Genomic DNA, 22,225 nt, shown 5'->3' with positions numbered 1-22,225 from the left:
TAGTTACCAAAGTGCATGCTGGGAGTTTATCCAATCAGCAGACTCCCTGATTAGGAGTCTTGTTTATCAGTTTTCAATCGTCAAGGAACAGGATAGTCAGGTAACAATTGCTGATACAATTCATACCACGGTAATTCTAAGCATAGCCGTCCGTGCTGATTGATGCATGATTACTGTACTTGTACCCACAAGTGCATCGCCCTGTATTTCATTAGAATAGACCTCTATGTTGATGCAAGGTCTTGAGGCGAAAAGAAGCCCTGCCTGTTCGATCAGAGGCAGAAAGGCAGTGAAGATTTTAAGGCACACACACCGTTGCATGACTTTGCGATACAGCTGGATTAACTTCTCAAAATTGAATTTACATGATTAACTGTTACAATTTAGGACATTCTCATTTGTCGTCTATATGAATTATAAGGGCAGGAAGAGGCATAATGGATCCGTATCAGCTACAGTTGCATCAATTCAGTTTGTGTGGATTACAGCTGCAACTGGCATTAATTGCATTTTCCCTTCATCTGAGTAGTGTTGATTGACTGACACACACACACACTCTGATGTTTGTGTGTGTTATATAAATATGGCCCTCATCCATGGCTCAGCTCTGCCTCCATGTAGGGCTGTGTAGGACAGGGGCTAGAGTTCATGCGAGGCGTGTCAAGTCCCTGAGTCTGGAGGAGAGGGCACGACATTTATGCCACCTCTTGTCTCTCCTCTTATCTCCGTCTTAGTGTGAATATGAGAAAGAGGGGGTGTGTTAGAATGTTTATCACATAGGGTATGCATAACCTTACCCTTCTTAAACGTTGGGCTTGATTGTAGTGTGTTATGGGAACAAATGCATTTTTTTCAAAGAACCTGTTACAATATTGGAATGCATTTTTGTATGCGATATCATTCATTGGACCGTGTAACCTTATCCCTGTCAACGTAAGAGCTAACGTAGTAGTGGAAAAACTACAGCCAGCCTTGGATGGCCAATGTGTCCTTCTTGCCAGTCAGTGAAAACTAAACCTGCATGCCATAGGCTGTCCTATGTGAACAGAAACTAGAGTACAGGCATCTTATGAAGCCTTGGAAGACTTGACATGGCGCTAGTTGGGTTGAAGGTTGCAGGAGTTACTGCCTGGCTGTATTTTAGATGAGTTTGAGTGGTGTCTACCTGCATGTCATCTGCCAAAGACTAACACACAGAGTGACGACTCAATTAAGATCCTCGTTCTCCTACTGCAAATTTGGGGCCAAAGTGAAATCTTTAGGTACTCCCAACTTCTGCTTTCAACTCTTAGTCCAATAACATCACCCCACCCAACACACCCTTAATGGGAGCAGAGCTTTCCTTTATGGAGAGGAGTAAATGTGTGTGTGTGTGTGTGTGTGTGTGTGTGTGTGTGGGTGTGTGGTTCAGGAGTTCTCTATGTCCCTACAGTGCTGCCCAGCTGTTTGCTGATACACTAATAAGGGACAGGACGGGAGTGGTACTTTAGAGGGGAGGGAGTGCGAGAGGCTCCCCAAGCTCTCAGGACTTGGCACCCCTCTGTGAGCCCATCGTGATGGGAAACTCGACACTCAGGATATTCCACTGGCCACTGGCTTAAGCACGCTTATAAGAGTAATAGGTTTGGTAAGGGTACGCCCGCACTTACACATACGCTCTGACATTTTCACAACCGCACACTCTCACAAACTAGTCTGTCTGCAATCATGCACAAGCACCTGCATAAACATGAGCACATGCTTCCACGTACATTTGTCAAATAAGTGTAGGTGCTTACAATTTGAAACACATTCAGACACACACACCATTCTGAACTCGTGACCACACCGTACGAATGAAGTGTCCCATCCACAAGCAAGATGATTGGCACAGAGAAAGCATTACACCAGCAGCAAAAGACATATGGCATTGCAACCCAGTGATGGGCATATGGCGCTGGTGGCTTTTGCTACACACAGTATGCAGGGAGGAAGGTTCTTGTGTTTGATGAGCATCCAAAACCCAGAACAGCGTGGCTAAAATCGACACGGTTTTACATTATGTCATGTAGCTACCAACGATAGTTATCAATTCAAAAGGAATGCATTTGCACAGCATACATCCTCCCCTTTGCAATAAACTGTGCCCTACAGCTTGACTGTGTCCAAAGGCTTGTTTGATCAACGGTATTCTACTGTATGAATTGATTGTCTGAAATGTTTTTGGTTTACTCAAAATAAATATTTTCCAGAAAGTTATTTGCGTAACAGATGTCTTGTTGATTGTTGAGGAACACTAGCTGTATTTCTACATCCACTGGATGGATAGACTGGACTACGGTCAGTTTTAATATGGATTCCACACAGTGGAGCGGAGGCGGTAATGGATAGATAGACTGGACTACGGTCAGTTTTAATATGGATTCCACACAGTGGAGCGGAGGTGGTAATGGATAGATAGACTGGACTACGGTCAGTTTTAATATGGATTCCACACAGTGGAGCGGAGGCGGTAATGGCCAATTCGGGCTTGGATTGTCATGGCAACCATTGTTTGCCTGCTGCTTCTTTGTGAGTAGGTTCCGGAGTATCCTGGTGACAGTGTCTGGTCCCTACAGTGACTCTGGGGTTTTGTGACAGTTTGTTTGGTGACTCTCGTCATAGAGACAAGTCACCATGGAGATATGCTCTCCGTGAGGTTCCTGAGTGCAGACGTGAACAGCGGTCCGCTGGGGTGTTGGTCATCTGTCGTGAGTGGCTGGAGTGGCGGGGGTTGTGACCCACCTCTCTACTGTACTCCACTCTAACCACTATACCCTTCAACCTCCCCATCGCACCCCTCACACCCCAGTGGCCATTTGGTCCATATTTAGCTTGCCTCCGCTCTCTCCTCTCTCGCTCTCTCTTCCTCCATCTTTCGCTCTCTCTTCCTCCATCTCTCGCTCTCTCTTCCTCCATCTCTCGCTCTCTCTATGAAAAAACCTTGAGCTCCTTGTCTCACAGCTTTTGTCCTTTTGTGGTTCCGACTCTAGTCGAAAAGCAATCAGACAATCTACTTTATGATCGTCATTAGGACATGACTACTGGAAATGACTTGGGTTTTAATGCACTCTGATGGTTTCTCATCTGAATCATCTCTTCCTGGTCTGAGAGCCTGTCCTGGACAGTAGGCTCTGATTTAATTGGACCCAACACATTACTTCTGTGCCATATGGAAATAAAAGTCGTGTAGATGACTTGCGGTTGACTACCACTTTATCTCAGCCTATTTTATGTTGTCTCATGTTTTATGCATTCAGGTGGTGACAGATTATAGCCGGGTTACTTTATAATGATCCAAGGTATTGGTAATGAACCTCTGTTTCACTGCAGTAGGAACCGTTAAATAAACCTGCGTTTGAATTGGAATTCGACCGTGACATGTTTTATTCTTTTGCCATTTTCATGTGAAACAGACACAATTACCTACCATGCACAGCTAGCAGCAATGGATGTGTCATTTATATGGGCCAGACATGAGCTTTTTGAAGAAACGCTTTAATCGAGGAACAATTCCATGTTTTGTTATTCATTGACTATCCCTTGGGATCCTATAGCATCATACAGAAGCCTGGCTGCGCTAGGGGGAAAACATCTACAAACGGGAAAGGTTTTTCACCAAACCCATTAGACAGTATGACCCACCATCCACTGTCAAAAGACAAACTGTGCTGCTTCAGTTGTTCTTCTCTTCCTATTGACTCATTCCACCCACAGGAGTAGGATGTGGATAGTAACAGAAATCATTCACAGCTAGGCTATGACTTATTCCCCCCATCAGTCCTGTTGACTACAGCAGAGGAGCATCTGGGTTTTCAGATTGTCTGCGGCTGTTGCAAATAAATAAGTGAATTCCGTGTCATGTACAACTAAAGATCACCTAAGATCACCTGCTGTTATGTTACACATGTTATGTTACACATCTCCAATATCTTCTTAACACATCTTTTGATGGTAATAATGCTTCAAGAGCCCTTTGCACTGACTACTCTTAGAAAAACGGGTTCCAAAAGGGTTCTTCGTCTGTCTCCTTAAGATAACTATTTTTGGTTCCATGTAGAACCCTCTGTGGAAAGGGTTTTTACATGGAACCCAAGAGGGTTCTACCTCGAACCTAAAAGGGTTCTTCAAAGGATTCTCCTATGGGACAGGCAAAGAACCGTTTTAGGTTCTAGATTTAAAAAAAAAAGGTGTTAAGACTATAGTTTCTCAGTCTGAAACTTGCCAGAATAATACATTTTTAAAACTCTTCTTTTGAAGATGAGTACTTGTTTCATCTCATTGATCTAACAGTGCTGAGCTCCAGGTATTACGTATCCAGGTATACTAATTCTCTTAGAACATCCACCAATGTGTACATTTGGTCATTCTCGTGAATTATTCCTTGGCTATACAACTGTTAGTTCTGATCCTGGATGCTGACAGTCTGAGAGTCGATATGTCGGCCGGTCATTTTCACAGACAAACAGAATGTATATACTGTGCCTTCAGAAAGTATTCACACCCCTTGACTTATTTCAAATGACATTTTCATCCTGAATTTTAAAATGTATTAAACTGAGATTTATTTAACACTTGCTATATACAATACCCCATAAAGTCTATGTGGACTCATGTTTTTCGAAATTTTGACAAATTAATCAAAATAATTCAGCTGAAATGTCTTGAGTCAATAAGTATTCAACCCCTTTCTTATGGCAAGCCTCAATGTAACCTTTATTTATTTAACTTGGCAAGTTGCTGGGCCAGTTGTGCGCCCTATGCGACTCTCAATCACGGCCGGTTGTGATACAGCCTGGAATCGAACCAGGGTCTGTAGTGACGCCTCTAGCACTGAGCTGCAGTGCCTTAGACTGCTGTGCCAATAAGTTCAGCACTAAAGAATTGCTTAACAAGTCACATAATAAGTTGCATGGACTCACTATGTGCAGTAATAGTGTTTAACAGGATTTTTGAATAACTACCTCATCTCTGTACCCCACACTTACAATTATCTGTAAGGTCCCACAGTTAAGCAGTGAATTTCATATACAGATTCAACCACAAAGACCAGTAAGGTTTTTCAATGCCTCACAAAAAAGGGCACCTATTGGTAGATGGGTAAAATAGAAAAGCAAGCATTGAATATCCCTTTGAGCATGGTGAAGGCATTGATTGGTGTATCAATACACCCAGTCACTACAAAGACACAGGTGTCCTTCCTAACTCAGATGCCAGAGAGGAAGGAACCCGCTCAGGAATTTCACATTAAAGCCAATGGTGACTTTAAAACAGTTTAATTTCTGTGAGAGGAGATAACTGATGATGGATCAACAACATTGTAGTTACTCCACAATACTAACCTAATTGACAGAGTCAAAAGAAGCCTGTACAGAAAGAGAAAAATCCTAAACATGCATTCTGTTTGAAACAAGGCACTAAAGTAACACTGCAAAAAATGTGGCAAAGCAATTAACTTTTTGTCTTGAATACAAAGTGTTATGTTTGGGGAAATTCCAATACAACACATTACTGAGTACCACTCTGGCTGCATCATTTTATGGGTATGCTTGTAATTGTTAAGGACTGGGGAGTTTTTCAGGATAAAAATACATGGAATGGAGCTACTGTAAGCACAGGCAAAATCCTAGAGGAAAACCTGGTTCAGTCTCCTTTCCACCAGACACTGGGAGATGAATTCAGGCCAAATTTACATTGGAGTTTCTGAGTGGCTGAGTTACAGTTTTGACTGAAATCTGCTTGAAAATCTATGGCAAGATCTGAAAATGTTTGTTTAGCAATGATCAACAATCAATTTGACAGAGCTTGAAGAATTTTGAAAAGAATAATGGGCAAATGTTGCACAATCCAGGTGTGGAAATCTCTTACCCAGAAAGAGCCACAGCTGTAGTCACTGCCATAGATAGAATAGGTGAATACTTATCTAATAAAGATATGTGTTTTATTTTTCAAAAATGTTAGTTTTTATTCCACTTTGACATGAAAGTATTTTGTGTATATCGTTGACAAAGAATGACAATTAAATCCATTTTAATCCCACTTTTTAACACAACCAAATGTGGACAAAGTTGTGGGGTTTGAATACTTTCTGAAGGCAGTGTCTAAGGAGCTGACTACAGTGGCTGTGTGTAGGCTATACTGTGTGGCTGCCACTCGGTGGGGAAACCTGGGAAATACATTTTGGTCTGATTTCAAAGAGGCCAGTTGTGACATAAATGTAGGTAGGTTACTGGCTTTTAAATGGGTTACATTTCAATTGCATTATTCCAAACGGAAAGGCTCACATTAATAATTTGATATATACATTTGATATATGAAGCTAAGAATGGACTTCAGGAGAAAAAAAACACTTTTAGTAGAAGTGGACCCTGACCTACATTTAGTTCAAGATGACCACAGTGGAAGTGTTAATCATGGGAAAACAGCATAAACAGCAGTTTGCCCTCAGCATGGAGATGACCTGAATGTTTCTACGTAATGTATACTTCGTCACTGCAAATGTTGCACCAGAGAGTTGGTGTTGACTGGGTTTTGATAAATATATACATATATATATTTCCCTCTGTCTCTCTTTGTTAGGTCCCTTCATTTTTCATCTGCCTCTTATTTTTGTGTCCTTTTATTTATTTTATATTTTCCCTTGTCATTAACTGCCCTCCCCCCACCCCCTCATCCTTTTTTTCTCTCCACCAATCAGGTCAGAGTGGTTAGATGTCTAGGTGGATCTAAACTCAGCAAAAAAACAAACGTCCTCTCACTGTTAGCTGCGTATATTTTCAGCAACTTAACATGTAAATATTTGTATGAACATTAGATTCAACAACTGAGACAAACTGAACAAGTTCCACAGACATGTGACAAACATAAATGGAATAATGTGTCCCTGAACAAAGGGGGGGGGGGGGGGGGGGGGGGGTCAAAAGTAACAGTCAGTATCTGGTGTGGCCACCAGCTTCATTAAGTACTGCAGTGCTTAGATTTTGGTTTTACAGGTCAGGAGTGTCCCTATAACGTCTTGCTCGGTGGTGGTGGTGGTATAATTACAGCATACCTGAGTAGTGGTTGCTTCAAGCCAACAGCTGAATCGGTTGTTGAGTCTGGGCCAAACTAATTAATTAAGAAGAGTTCTGTTGAAAAGCCCAGTCCAAAACATATTATATAAATTAAATTGGCCAAATTACCAAGTGTGTAGAACTTCAGTGCTTTCCTGGATATCAAAGACAAAAAAACAATCTGGCAGCAGACAGACATGCTGAGGATGTTTACTATTTGCCAGCCTTTTTGACCTTTGACCACTAGAGGGACTCAGAGAACAGAGAGAACACAAACTGCCTTGTTTCAGAGAGCAAAATGTAGTATTTGCTATTACTCTCATTATGTAGTTGAAATAACAATAAAAGTCAATGACCACAAAATATGGTGAGGCATAACAATAGCCATTTAACTTATTTTAATTGAATGGAATTATTTAAATGAATCACACATTTAGTGTTTAATTTAATTAATTTTGAAATGTATGGCAATATTCAAGTGCACTTAATTTGATTTTAAGAAAGCTGGTGGGGGCCTGGAGTTTTTCCTCATGACCTGGTCAGGTAAAACTTTGCGTCCTATTCGTAGGCTATGACAAAATATTATTATTTTAGATAGCTTCCCTTTTCATCAGGTCATGTGAATTGGAAACACTCCTGGCCTAAGGTGGATCAAACCATCACAAACCTTGTTACTATTCATTCTGAATCTGATATTAAAAGAGCTAGAGACAACAACTTCAATGGACAACATACTCTGTAGTTTAGTGAACTACTGTAGCAGGGCTGAGCGTTATGCAAAGAATGGTTACAATGTCTTTAAATATTAATTTCACTATACATTTAACACTATACACAGTAGACTAACAAAGCAGGGTTACATTTAACACTACACAGTAGACTAACAAAGCAGGGTTACATTTAACACTATACACAGTAGACTTTGTAACAAGGCAGGGTTACATTTAACACAATACCCAGTAAACCTTGTAAAAAAGTTTATTTTTTATGTGTAAATTTTTACTTTGTGTTGTCCTGGTCTCCATCTGACATATCAGAGGCTGGTTCCCAGGCCCTCACTGTAGGAACTGATTGCCTGTAAAATCCATATATTTAATCATTAAAGGAACTACTTTCAACATTTTTATTGAGAATAATGTCCCCCTTTTCACAAAGTATATTTTATTGAATGTCACTCATTCTATTGTGTGCTATTCTAACAAACCTGCATTACCAGCTCTTATCAGTAGGTGTCACTACGCACTAGGTAGTCAAAAAAGACTGATGCCATGATAGCGGTCTGTCTCTGTAATTATGAAAGTTATGGTGGTTCTAGAATCCATCAATTTTGTCTTTCTGCATTAGCCATGCATCTTATGGTTGGACAAGTGTGTTCATGTTGTCTGTGTAGACTGCTCTGTGGCGGGATTTGTAGTTTTTAAAACTTTTAAGACTGTGAAATTTGAGTCACAGACATTTGTGAATAATCACCAGCAGTGGAAATAAAATAATATTCCAACATTACTGGACTAACAAACTGACTGACTAACCTTTTCAGGAACTTCAGTATCCGTTGGCCTTGGGCCTTGGGTTGCAGCAGTAGATTGTTTCATCTTCTTTATCTTGTGCTAAACCCATTTATTCAGTAGCTAGGTTTCCATCCAATTGGCAACCGATGTTCATGCGAATATTCTAAAATCTGCATAAAAACAATATGCACATTTTTCCACCAGAGATGTTTTCATCAAATTTACTTACTGATAAAAGGCTGTGCGTGATGACGTAGTGCACATGAAAATACATTTTGCGGTTAAATACCCATGTACCGAATAAAAAATACAAGTGAAATGGGTTTCCATCGCATTTTAAACTCTACTGATGGTTATATAGCGAGTGTTCCCACTCTGCTATTGGCACGTGTGCTCTAGCCAACAGTTCACAATACACCTACATTAGTGGTTTCCAACCATTATTCGTTACTGTACCACCAACTGAATTTTACTCTACACAGAGTACCACCTCATGTGAATTTTACCAGTAGGTCTATGGTCTCATGAGTCTTCGTCAAGTACCCCCTGTGGATAGGCCAAGTACCCCTGATTGGGAACCCCTGGCCTACACAAGGAGATTATTATGGACAAAAGAACAAGATCATTTTTATTTGTCAAACGGTAGCCAAGCATTGATGATCATGTCACAAGAATAAGACCCTCAATCTTTATTGGAAAGGAGCATCAAGCTCATCACCTTGAAGTTAATCATAATTTATTTCATCTGAAGCCTAATAAAAACTCATGCTTTCCTGACCAGTCATAGTGGGACTGCACACAACATGTCTTCGCGTGACTCCAAGCTTGCTTCGATATAATGGTTATTATATCAATATTTGTGCATAAAAACATTTCAACCGACATTTCTCGCATAATTCATTTTATCAACACAAAAATATCCCACCTTGTCTAGTGTATTTTGTTTTTAGACATTTGGAAAGTTTACCAGTAAATGTTCTATTTCCATCAGGCAAGTCCATGAGATGTTTTTATCTGACATGTACTTTACTCACATAAAAAGGTTGTATGGAAACCTGGTTAATGAGTCTAAATCATTAACGTTAGCTGTTTGATTGCATCAACCTAACTTGCCAATGTTAACTAGCTGGCTATCTAGCTAGGCTACTAAACCTAACGTTAGTAGTTTTGTTAGCTAGCTTTAGATTGGATCATTATACCTAATTTTAGATTACTAAACTGCTTTTATTAACCCATACCTTGTTGTCCATGAAAATGTGTGTTTGCCCTGTCATGAGGCAGGCATCCAGGCAGGAGAGGAGTGTGAGCGAAGAAGGAAACCAAGTGGAATTCAGTCAAGCAACATGCTGGTGCAACCAAACATACACTGCTCAAAAAAATAAAGGGAACACTTAAACAACACAATGTAACTCCAAGTCAATCACACTTCTGTGAAATCAAACTGTCCACTTAGGAAGCAACACTGATTGACAATACATTTCACATGCTGTTGTGCAAATGGAATAGACAACAGGTGGAAATTATAGGCAATTAGCAAGACACTCCCAATAAAGGAGTGGTTCTGCAGTTGGTGACCACAGACCACTTCTCAGTTCCTATGCTTCCTGGCTGATGTTTTGGTTACTTTTGAATGCTGGCGGTGCTTTCACTCTAGTGGTAGCATGAGACGGAGTCTAAAACCCACACAAGTGGCTCAGGTAGTGCAGCTCATCCAGGATGGCACATCAATGCGAGCTGTGGCAAGAAGGTTTACTGTGTCTGTCAGCGTAGTGTCCAGAGCATGGAGGCCAAGATTGGCAAATTCGCCACTGGCGCCCTGTGCTCTTCACAGATGAAAGCAGGTTCACACTGAGCACATGTGACAGACGTGACAGAGTCTGGAGACGCCGTGGAGAATGTTCTGCTGCCTGCAACATCCTCCAGCATGACCAGTTTGGCAGTGGGTCAGTCATGGTGTGGGGTGGCATTTCTTTGGGGGGCCGCACAGCCCTCCATGTGCTCGCCAGAGGTAGCCTGACTGCCATTAGGTACCGAGATGAGATCCTCAGACCCCTTGTGAGACCATATGCTGGTGCGGTTGGCCCTGGGTTCCTCCTAATGCAAGACAATGCTAGACCTCATGTGGCTGGAGTGTGTCAGCAGTTCCTGCAAGAGGAAGGCATTGATGCTATGGACTGGCCCGCCCGTTCCCCAGACCTGAATCCAATTGAGCACATCTGGGACATCATGTCTTGTTGCACCATAGACTGTCCAGGAGTTGGCGGATGCTTTAGTCCAGGTCTGGGAGGAGATCCCTCAGGAGACCATCCGCCACCTCAACAGGAGCATGCCCAGGCGTTGTAGGGAGGTCATACAGGCACGTGGAGGCCACACACACTACTGAGCCTCATTTGGACTTGTTTTAAGGATATTACATCAAAGTTGGATCAGCCTGTAGTGTGGTTTCCACTTTAATTTTGAGTGTGAGTCCAAATCCAGACCTCCATGGGTTGATACATTTGATTTCCATTGATCATTTTTGTGTGATTTTGTTGTCAGCACATTTAACTATGTAAAGAAAAAAGTATTTAATAAGAATATGTCATTCATTCAGATCTAGGATGTGTTATTTTAGTGTTCCCTTTATTTTTTTGAGCAGTGTAGTTGTTGAGAGGCGTGGTTGATGAGGCTCTGTAGGTTGTAGCTAGGAGACCACTGTGACCGACAAGTGAATCCACAGCGAGCGTGGGGGCTGCCGTGTGAAATCCCAGGGACAGGGGCTGTGGTTCAATCCCCTTGTCCACTTACCCTCGCCTTATGCCCTTGGGGGAATCACCGTCACCATCTTGGAGGCCGGTCCAAGTGATTAGCCAAGCAAGGGACGTTTGCAATGTAAGCAATGTCATTTTGCGAGTGTACAATTATGTTCAATTCGGGGCCTGAAACTCCCGTGATTGAATTCGTGCCGATTGTACATCCGCTAAGAAAAGCAGACAAAAAATTAAACCTCAACGTCAATATATGGAGTCAACATACAAGTGTAAGTAAAAACTAATGTAAATAAGTTTGAAATTGTGCCGTCATGTGCATTTAGTAACACAAACATGTCTCGTAAAAGTAATTATGTTTTTGTTTGGTTAGCTTTTGGAAATTGTAGAAATAAAGTTCCAGCTAGGCAGGCTAACGTTATTTAGCTAATTAATTTGCTAGCTATCATACAGTATGCGTATATTAATAATTATATATTTAATGTAAGTAGACATACAATCATAATTGACTGTAGCGCATATAAAGCACCCACATTCCTTCCTCCCTCGCCCCAAGCTACCGGTGGCTGAAAACATAATGAACAAGTTACGAATTTCTGGGCAAGGGCAGTCCATTTAAAAATCATTCTTTCGTCCCTCGCCCCTTACCCTGCAAGTGTATACTCGTCAGACGTCATGATACGTCATCAGAAGTTTCCACTTAATTTGAGGGCTGAGGTGATAGGGTGTGTCTTTTAAGTGTTTGGACTGCAGCCAGGGTTCTATTCACTAGACAAAACAGAGGCAAAAGGGCTGAAATTGGGGAGGGTACAGTGTCAACTTGTCCAATAAGAAACGTCTGCTTTCTTTTCCATTTTTCTCAGTTTTTCTATGATGTGGACTATTGAATATGTCTGGTAAACAAGTTTGGTGCTGCTGCTTTGAAAGTGGTGTAAATGCTGTCTCGCTGCACATTTTCTGTCGGCTCTGCACAGGTTGTGCAATAGAGTTACCACAATCCTGAAAGATAATTTCCCTCTGGAGACAAAGGAAACCTGTCATACTAAAGGACTAATGGAACATGTGTAAATGTGCCAGTTATCAATCTGTAGGTCTGTGCTTTAAGAGTTCTGGCATTAGACCAGAGAACAATGACCCTTTCTTCCTTCAATTAGACCTTGTGAACGTATTCAGTGTCAGAAACAAACTTTCTGCCTTTGAACAGTGTCAGCACCACTTTCTATTTAGAGAATGTCTCTTAACCTCAGTTCGACCTACTTCAGTCTCTAACAGATGCACAGTGTTGTTGGATTTATCTTAGCCTGTGGGCTTGGTGTCAAACAGGACAAAATGTTGTGTCTGTGGAGGTCAAAAGGTCAATGCGACTGAAAACAGGGAACAGGGAAGGCTTCTGTTACACCCAGGGGAGAAATCACACGCATTCATTATTAATCAAAAAAAAGGGGGAAAGCAAGCTACGGCCTAAACACCGCTGTCACTCACTGAGGTGCATGTTCCGGTAAGCCTAGATGGTCTAACATATTGGCTTAACCCATACTAAATGACAGGCTGGCACAAATTGTGTCTAGCTCATCAATGGGGGTGCAACTAGTACTTCAGCTGGACACTTTAATTTGAGATCCATACTAATGTTGCCAAGGAGGGCTGTAAAAATATGCACTCATTTATAACAGTGGCTTTCCTGATGTTCAAATCAAGAGATTTTCTTCAAATTATTCTTTAAAGTTTTTCTGTACATCAAATTTATGTTTTCTGTCATAGAGATATGTAGCTGTTCATAACTTCTAGTTAAACTGGCAAAACATGGCATCATTGATTATCCACAAAGCAGCAAGTATTTCCTGTATTTTTTGTTTAGTCGTTTACTGTCCTATTAAAACTCTTCAGTTCAGTTGCTGTATTGATATGGCTTGCTGCCTGGAACGAAGGTGAAATGGGCCTTTTAAAAGTCCATTCCTGGAATCAACCCAGCTCTGTCCAAGGTTGTTTTAGTCTGGACACATTTAGTCTGATGCCAACTATAAACTAATTGGGATTATTGGAGCCCCTATGTGTGACTTTGACCACTGAATACGGGTCTGTGTAATGGTTATGGATGTCATTGTCGATGGTTGTGAAATGTAGGCTAATACAACATTAAGTTCAGTTATTGACTTTTAGCAAGCATTGCATTCAGCAATATCCTCTTTACGCTGTATTAGACTATATTACAAAATATCCTTACAAATGTTATTTATGTTTCATATATCATTCCAGCGCAAGGTTTTCACTGTATGGATGATATTTTCTTCTCCATTGAGAAACATTTTATTTTGAGGCAGGATTTTTAGGAATGGCGGTTGGTTGTCTTGTGATTTCCAAAATGCAACCCCCAACTAGTGTTGTTACCTTTCCACCAGCATCCCCAAGCAACACCATTGGTCCTCACCTAGCAACAACATGATGATTTGACACCCCCTGATGAATGATGGGGAATGAGGGCCCCGCCCCTGAAACTGGTGTCTGCGTTGTTGTTTAAAAATAAAAAAAATTTAAAGGGATGAAAGAAAAATAGATTTCACGCTCATATCGTTACATGGCTGGTGTCTGGAGAAAAAACCTGTTCTGTGTCCCATGTGTGTGGCAGCTCTTTCCTTGACAAGAAAGAGGAGTGATCCTTTTCTCTCTCTTCTACTCATCCTCTCGAATACACATACGGTCACACACACAAAGCAGAGGCAGAAACTGCCAGGCATGCGCCGGCGCAAGATCCATGCAGCTACTCAGGTGCTGAAGCACAGACAGAGAAAACAAAGATGGCCGTTCCTTTTCCACGTTGCCATGTTTGACGTGAGCAACGGACGTGAATAACATTGTAAATAAGATGTGACTCTACTCGCTCACTCACTCTTTTTGATCCCTGAAAAATCTAACCCAGTCTATTGTCGTTTCTTACACTACTCTGGATATCCTCCTCTTTTATTCCTTTTCTCTCCCTCCCTCTTCCTCTCGGTCTTTTTAAACAAAGAGCCATTCGATTTGGTGAAACAAATGGCCCCCTGATACCATTTGACCCCTCCATTAAAATGTCACTGGCCTCAGATTAAATAATGACCACAGTATAGGGACCGAGAATCTCAGCTATTTTATAAGCACATTTGATTAACTGATGTAGTTAACTGCTTTCATCAATTTGTTTTCCTCTCAGCATTACCATTAGTATGTAGGTTTTCTCTCAGCATTAGTATGTCAGTTTCCTCTTAGCATTAGTATGTCAGTTTCCTCTTAGCATTAGTATGTCAGTTTCCTCTCAGAATTAGCATATTTTGTCAGTTTCCTCTGAGCATTAGCATTAGTATGTCAGTTTCCTCTCAGCATATGTATCAGTTTCCACTTAGCATTAGCATTAGTATGTCAGTTTCCTCTCAGCATATGTATCAGTTTCCACTTAGCATTAGCATTAGTATGTCCGGTTTCCTCTCAACAGTAGCATTAGTAAGTCAGTTTCCTCTCAGCATTAGTATGTCAGTTTCCTCTCAGCATTAGTATGTCAGTTTCCTCTTAGCATTAGTATTAGTATGTCCGTTTCATTTCAGCATTAGGATTAGTATGTCAGTTTCCTCGCAGCATTAGGATTAGTATGTCAGTTTCCTCGCAGCATTAGCATTAGTATGTCAGTTTCATTTCAGCATTAGGATTAGTATGTCAGTTTCCTCGCAGCATTAGGATTAGTATGTCAGTTTCCTCGCAGCATTAGGATTAGTATGTCAGTTTCCTCGCAGCATTAGCATTAGTATGTCAGTTTCCTCTCAGCATTAGTATGTCAGTTTCCTCTCAGCATTAGTATGTCAGTTTCCTCTCAGCACTAGTATGTCAGTTTCCTCTCAGCACTAGTATGTCATTTTCCTCTCAGCATTAGTATGTCAGTTTCCTCTCAGCATTAGCTGATGTAGTTAACTGCTTTCATCAATTTGTTTCCTCTCAGCATTACCATTAGTATGGAAGTTCTCTCTCAGCATTAGTATGTCAGTTTCCTCTCAGCCATAGGATTGGTATGTAATTTCCCTCACTGCATTAGTATGTCAGTTTCCTCTCAGCATTAGCATTATGTCCATTTCCTCTCATTATTAGTATGTCAGTTTCCGCTCAGCATTAGTATGACAGTTTCCTCCCAGTATTAGCATTATGTCCATTTCCTCTCATTATTAGTATGTCAGTTTCCTCTCAGCATTAGTATGACAGTTTCCTCCCAGTATTAGCATTATGTCCATTTCCTCTCATTATTTGTATGTCAGTTTCCTCTCAGCATTAGCATTATTATGTCCATTTCCTCTCATTATTAATATGTCAGTTTCCTCTCAGCATTAGTATGTCAGTTTTCTCTCAGCATTGGCATTATTATGTCCGTTTCCTTTCAGCATTAGCATTATTGTCAGTTTCCTTTCAGCATTAGCATTAGTATATCAGTTTCCTTTCAGCATTATTATGTCAGTTTCCTCTCAGCATTAGCATTTGTATGTCAGTTTCCTCTCAGCATTAGCATTAGTATGTCAGTTTCCTCTCAGCATTAGCATTATTATGTCCGTTTCCTTTCAGCATTAGCATTAGTATGTCAGTTTCCTCTCAGCATTAGCATTATTATGTCCATTTCCTCTCAGCATTAGTTTGTCAGTTTCCTCTCAGCATTAGCATTACACGGAACCCAAACCGGCTGCACGCATGCGCCATCGTGCATACATTTATTTTGTCCCCCCACACAAAATGCGATCACGACATGCAGGTTAAAATATCAAAACAAACTCTGAACCAATTACATTAATTTGGGGACAGGGCGAAAAGCATTAAACATTTATGGCAATTTAGCTAGCTAGCTTGCACTTGCTAGCTAATTTGTCCTATTTAGCTAGCTTGCTGTTGCTTTCTAATTTGTCCTGGGATATAAACATTGAGTTGTTATTTTACCTGAAATGCACAAGGTCCTCTACTCCGACAATTAATCCACACATAAAACGGCCAACCAAATCGTTTCTAGTCATCTCTCCTCCTTCCAGGCTTTTTCTTTTTTGAACTTATATGGTGATTGGCATCTAAACTTTCATAGTATTACCACGACGACCGACAACAGAGTTCATTGTTAAATCACCCACGTGGGTATAACCGATGAGGAGATGGCACGTGGATATCTGCTTCTATAAACCAATAGGGAGATGGGAGAGGCAGGACTTGCACAGCGATCTGTGTCACAAATAGAACTGACTTCTATTTTAGCGCAGACCAGTGTGGATGCAATAATTGAAAAATATAGATTTCTACATTTAATTTGCAATGCTCACGCACGCTACGTGAGCATTGTAGTCAGGGTGTTAGAGTGTCAGTTTCCTCTCAGCATTAGCATTAGTATGTCAGTTTCCTCTCAGCATTAGTATGTCAGTTTCCTCTCAGCGTTAGTAAGTCAGTTTCTTCGCAGCATTAATATGTCAGTTTCCTCTCAGCATTAGTATGTCCAGTTTCCTCTCAGCATTAGCATTAGGAAGTCAGTTTCCTCTCAGCATTAGTATGTCAGTTTCCTCTCAGCATTAGCATTGGTATTTCAGTTTCCTCTCAGCATTAGCATTAGTATGTCAGTTTCCTCTCAGCAGTAGTGTGTCAGTTTCCTCTCAGCATTAGTATGTCAGTTTCCTCTCAGCATTAGCATTAGTTCGTCAGTTTCCTCTCAGCATTAGCATTAGTTCGTCAGTTTCCTCTCAGCATTAGCATTGGTATTTCAGTTTCCTCTCAGCATTATTATGTCAGTTTCCTTTCAGCATTAGCATTAGTATGTCAGTTTCCTCTCAGCATTAGTGTGTCAGTTTCCTCTCAGCATTAGTATGTCAGTTTCCTCTCAGCATTAGCATTAGTATGTCAGTTTCCTCTCAGCATTAGTATGTCAGTTTCCTCTCAGCATTAGCATTAGTATGTCAGTTTCCTCTCAGCATTAGTATGTCAGTTTCCTCTCAGAATTAGTATTAGTATGTCAGTTTCCTCTCAACATTAGCATTATTGTGTCAGTACTCAGCAGGACCTTTTCTAGTTTTTTTCATAATGTATGACCCAATGGAAGTTGTCATTATTTAATAGACACAGTCAGCAATTAGTATTCCAAAGTTATAGGATCAGCCGTCTGTTGTACATTAACAGATTTTATAGAAAAAAAGGATGGATAGGTATTTTGCCTCTTCCCTTCCCACCTGTGTGAGAGTGTGTGAGAGAGATACAGAAAATTACCATCAGCACCATCCAACCTCCCCCTTCAGTCTGTCCTCTACACTTTCTCCCCTATCCCATCTCTCACTTGGGCACTTCCAGCTGGTGGGTGGGGGAGAAGTACACACACACACACACACACACACACACACACTTATAGCCGTACGATCCCTCACATTCCCTCTATCCCCCCCCTCCCTTCCTACCCCAGCTGGCTCCCTCACACCATTCATACACACAGACACTCACTTACACTCTCTTTCTCTCTCTCACACACACACACACATACATACACACACACACAGACAGATCCACGCGGAGCACCGGCCCAGGTACCGCCATGGACCAGGAGGGGAACCTGAAGAGGACGGCTAGAAACAGAGCGTGGTTACCGTAGTAACCGTTTCTCTTCTCTCCACCTCTGTGTCTGGTGATGCTCGTGGCTCTCTTGCTCCTGGATTCTACACTGACTGAGGTTGACACAGAAACAGGAGGAGACGTTTCCTCATCTTTTCTCCTGCCTACCCTTATCCTCCGACACTCTCCTTGTCAGCAGGACGGAACTCTTTTTCCCTTTCCTTATCTTTTTCTCTGAGATCGTTGGCTTCCACTTCCCTGGGATTTCTACCGTTTTTTTGTATTCCGCCATGGCTCACGCAGCCTCCGCATTGAAGAAGAACCGGGACGTGGATGTCAATGCTATCGAGGATGAGAAAGAAAAGAAAAGGAGAATTAAGAAACTAGCGTCCCGGGAACAAAAGAGAAAGGTACTTTCACTGGAGCGAGACTCCCTGCTCAGCCACATCCCCATTGTGTTCATATGGGCAGCACACACACACAGAATTCTCTCATGTCACTAAGCTGCCATGCATTCAATGTAGTGTGTGTGCGCTCACGTGCACGTAACCTTGTTGAATTTCACCTGTTAGTTAAGCATCAGCCTGGGGCCTTGTTCGTGGTGCGTAGTGGTAAGGTCGTACTTGGCATCTGGCACTTATGCTGTCTAACACTATTGTCTAATCTACAGCTAAACACGGGGCTCCCCCAAATACTACAGCATCTCCGCCACTGTTATACTCCAAAATCAGCATCTCTCAGTGTGCGGATTCAAAAGCCTTGATCTTACAGCTTATCAAATGGACAGGGGTATGGTACTGATCCAAACTACTCCTGGTTCATTAGTGATCCAAAGAGTTCTGTACTGTTCCTGGCATGTGGTTATGTTGTGGTCCAGTCGAGAGCATCTGTGTGCAGCTGGATACACAGACGTCCATATATAATGCATATTTCTGTTATTTATTGATGGAAAAGCTTTCCATATGATGGAGGAGAATACATGTGGGTTAATGCTTGCTCTTTTATCTGCTATATGCACATGGTTCTGGTTTTGCTGGACAAATAGGTTGAAGTCATAAATAGCTAGAGAATGTCTTGCTGGACGTAAAGCATCCACTGCTTGATGTTTACTGGATGCAATTATTTCACCCATGAGATCTATTCAATAGAACTGACATTTATTGTCTTTGCTTCTATTTATGCACAATATATTGTTATTTGACCCCATCATTGACAATGTATTTTTTTACGTCTATGAAAATATTATTTTTGAACAAAAACCTTAAAGGTGACTGATTTAATTTACTTGATTATGTACATTATCTTTGTGCGTGTGTGTGTGTTCCTGGTGTCCATGAGGGATATTATTATTATTATTATTATTATTATAGAGACTCATATTTCATGTCGGGCTGAGGGAGCTCTTCTCCATTTATTGATTGCCTGCAAGTATAGCACGCTCCATTCAGATAATCAGTTTCCCCTTTCTCCTCTGAGCTGTGTCCTTCCTCATGTCCTCATGCTTCTTCCTCCCTCCCTCTCTCACAAAGAAATGCACAGACACCTCACATGCTCATTTTTGTTGCTAGGTAGAAATGGAAATGTGTTAATGCACATGTAATTTTATAATTGTATTTTAGTCATTTAGCAGACACTCTTATACAGTAGTGAGTGCACACAATTTTCATTTTTTGTACTGGTCCCATGTGAGAATCAAACCCACAACCCTGGCATTGTAAAGTCCATGCTCTACCAACTGAGACACACAGGACCCTCAAACCTTTTCTACACTACAGTATTAGCCAGTCTATCTCAGATCCTGTTATATTCTACATTATAAACTGGTTGGTTCGAGCCCTGAATGCTGATTGGCTGACAGCCATGGTATATCAGACAATATACCATGGGTATGACAAAACATGTATTTTTACTGCTCTGATTACATTGGTTACCAGTTTATAATTGCAATAAGGCACCTCGGGAGTTTGTGGTTTATGGCCAATATACCATGGCTAATAGCTGTATCCAGGCACTCTGCGTTGCGCCGTGCAATATAACCTCCCTTAGTCGTGATTATATTGGCTATACCACACCCTCTTGTTCCTTATTGCTTAAGTACCTGATGGGCTTGGCTGAGCTTGGCCTGCATCATTTACTACTGTCTGGTGGCCCTCCAACAATACCTGATGGGAGAGAGAAAAAGAAGGAAAGAGTGGGGGAGAGAGAAAAAGAGAAGGAGCGAGAGAGAGAAAGAAGTAGTGAGAGAGTTGGTGAGATAGAGGAAAATTGCTGACTGAGGAGCCCTTCTGCCTCTCTTATCAGCCTTCACTCAGTGCTGTACGGGCCTAATGGAGTGGAGGTGTCTGGAGGATTGCTTTTGGCGGAGGGGACCACTAACCTTCCTCACCCCAGAAGGAGCTGCTGTGCATGGAGGTATCGTAGCCTGCCAGTGAAAAGAACACCTCCTACTGACACACAGTGAGGGGGATCAGGGGAGAGGTCAGGGTATTCAAGCCCGAGTTGGCACTAGGAGCTAAGGAGGTAGGAGAGGGGTCACTGTTTCCTTATCATACAGGTTATCATACCACCTTTACTTAAATTGTTATTATCTCTGAGACATAGCAAAAAGCTTGCGGATTCCCTAAGAGCTTGGCTACAGCAACAGTAGTAAGAAGAGACTGCTGTAGGTGTTAGAGAGGAGAAAGAGAGGAGGAAGCAGTCTTGAGGGACGACTGGAGGCACTCATCCTCCTCTTACCAGACTAAGCACGTGTAGCTCACAAAATGGGAGTCTCCAATCCTCTCTCTGTCTCTCTATCAGGAATCAAGGTAAGGCCCAGATGCAGACTGTCAAAGTAACACTGTTTATTGTAGCAAACGGGGAAGGCAAAGACAGGTCAAGGCAGGCAGGGGTCGGAAATCCAGGGTAAGGAAAAGGTACAGGACGGCCGGCGGACTCAGGGTCAGGGACAGGCAGGGTTCAGTAATCCAGAGGTGGAGCAAAGGTACAGGACGGCAGGCAGGCTCAGGGTCAGGACAGGCAAAGGTCAAAACCGGGAGGACTAGTAAAGAGAGGCTGTGAAACGATAGGTGCTGACAGGAAAAATGCTGGTAAGCTTGAACGAACAAGACGAACTGGCAACAAACAGACAGAGAACACATGTAAAAATACACAGGGGATAATTGGGAAAATGGGTGACATCTGGAGGGGGGTGGAGACAAGCACAAGGACAGGTGAAACCGATCAGGGCGTGACAGATTTCTTGAGTTATTTTAGATTAATTTGAACTATTTTCTGTCTACGGTGTCTCAAAATGGACAAAGTACTATTCAGTACAAACTGAAGCATGCTGATGCCTTTACTCGCACACATTTCTCTGTGTTCTGGAACAGCGAAACAAAGGCAGAACTAGCATTCATTCCTCTCTGTCCCCCTCCCCCTCCCACAAGAGACTATAATATGTGTAGAGAGAGAGAATGGTCCATCCTTAACCCGCTATGGAGAATTGCTGTGTGTGTTGTGGCTGATCGAGGACCAGTCCCAGGGGGGCAATTGTGACCAAGAGAAAGCCCTCATCTGTCAAATGGGCAGGCCACTCATCAAACTAAATGCTAAACTGAAACTGCCCCACAGATACACAAACCTCTGTCCAGCACTGCTTTTCAGGAATAGTCTACTGTGCTAGTGTACTTCAACAATTCTGGTTAAAACGAAGGAACCCCTTTATTTGATCTCATCATTGATTGCTTTTGTTCAGTTGCATTCAATATGCTGGCACCTCCAAAGCCCTTTAGCCATTTCTTTACAGTGAACAGTTGACTGTTACCCATGGTCCTTGAAATGCTGTTCCTCAATCCTTCAATCTACAATACATCACCCTATTCTGTATATGGCTATCTATCTCACTGCAATATATTCCGTCTCCAAGGGGCCTGTGAGACGCTGTAATAGGGATCATTTTAATTATCGATCGAGCGGCTCAGTCGTCTGAGGGGTCCTGGAGAGCTGAGTGCTGGGGTGATTTACCAGTAAAGATGTAACTGGATCTACACCAGACTGGTGTGTTTGTCCTACTGGGATGGTACGCCATAACCCATGTATTCTCTGTGGTACACTCGAGATTGGAAGTGACTAGAATTGGTTCTGGTGTAGTGGAATAGAACACAGAATATGTTACCATAAAAAATGGTCTATTGTGTGGCTTTCATGTTATCAAAATCCGCCATGTTCTGGGTCTTGCCTCGGAGATGGACAGTGAGAGAGAGGGAGAGCGCGATGTTACTAGGCCTTAAGGTCATTTGAAGGTGATTGGCGTCCTCTTCTTTCTTCTTTTCTCTCCTCT

The 22,225-nt window shown here is 41.9% G+C and overlaps 1 protein-coding gene and 1 long non-coding RNA gene across 34 annotated transcripts in view; one reads left to right on the top strand and one right to left on the bottom strand.

The window, feature by feature from the left end:
* The window catches only part of LOC110529831 (ankyrin-3), a 165,430-nt gene that overhangs the window by 18,076 nt on the left and 125,129 nt on the right, over nucleotides 1-22,225 (top strand). For 16 of the 33 annotated variants that reach the window (XM_036985917.1, XM_036985920.1, XM_036985901.1 and 13 more), the window contains exon 1: nucleotides 17,811-18,314. The exons of 2 other annotated variants lie outside the window; for them this stretch is intronic. In XM_036985917.1, the coding sequence (XP_036841812.1) occupies nucleotides 18,195-18,314 (120 nt within the window). In that variant the 5' untranslated portion in view covers nucleotides 17,811-18,194. Of the gene's footprint in view, nucleotides 1-17,808; nucleotides 18,315-22,225 lie in introns of those variants that run through there. 15 more of the 33 variants (XM_036985955.1, XM_036985937.1, XM_036985950.1 and 12 more) reach the window with 4 other exon arrangements.
* On the bottom strand, nucleotides 8,031-8,736 carry LOC118965545. The gene is made up of 2 exons (XR_005052933.1): nucleotides 8,600-8,736; nucleotides 8,031-8,145 (listed from the first exon to the last, which is right to left on the bottom strand). It is a non-coding gene; the product is annotated as an uncharacterized LOC118965545 (long non-coding RNA).

Source organism: Oncorhynchus mykiss, chromosome 1, assembly GCF_013265735.2.
Source record: "Oncorhynchus mykiss isolate Arlee chromosome 1, USDA_OmykA_1.1, whole genome shotgun sequence".
Taxonomy (NCBI): Eukaryota; Metazoa; Chordata; class Actinopteri; order Salmoniformes; family Salmonidae; genus Oncorhynchus; species Oncorhynchus mykiss.
Note: the sequence above shows the minus strand (reverse complement) of the source record. Positions and strands in the feature narration are given on the sequence as shown.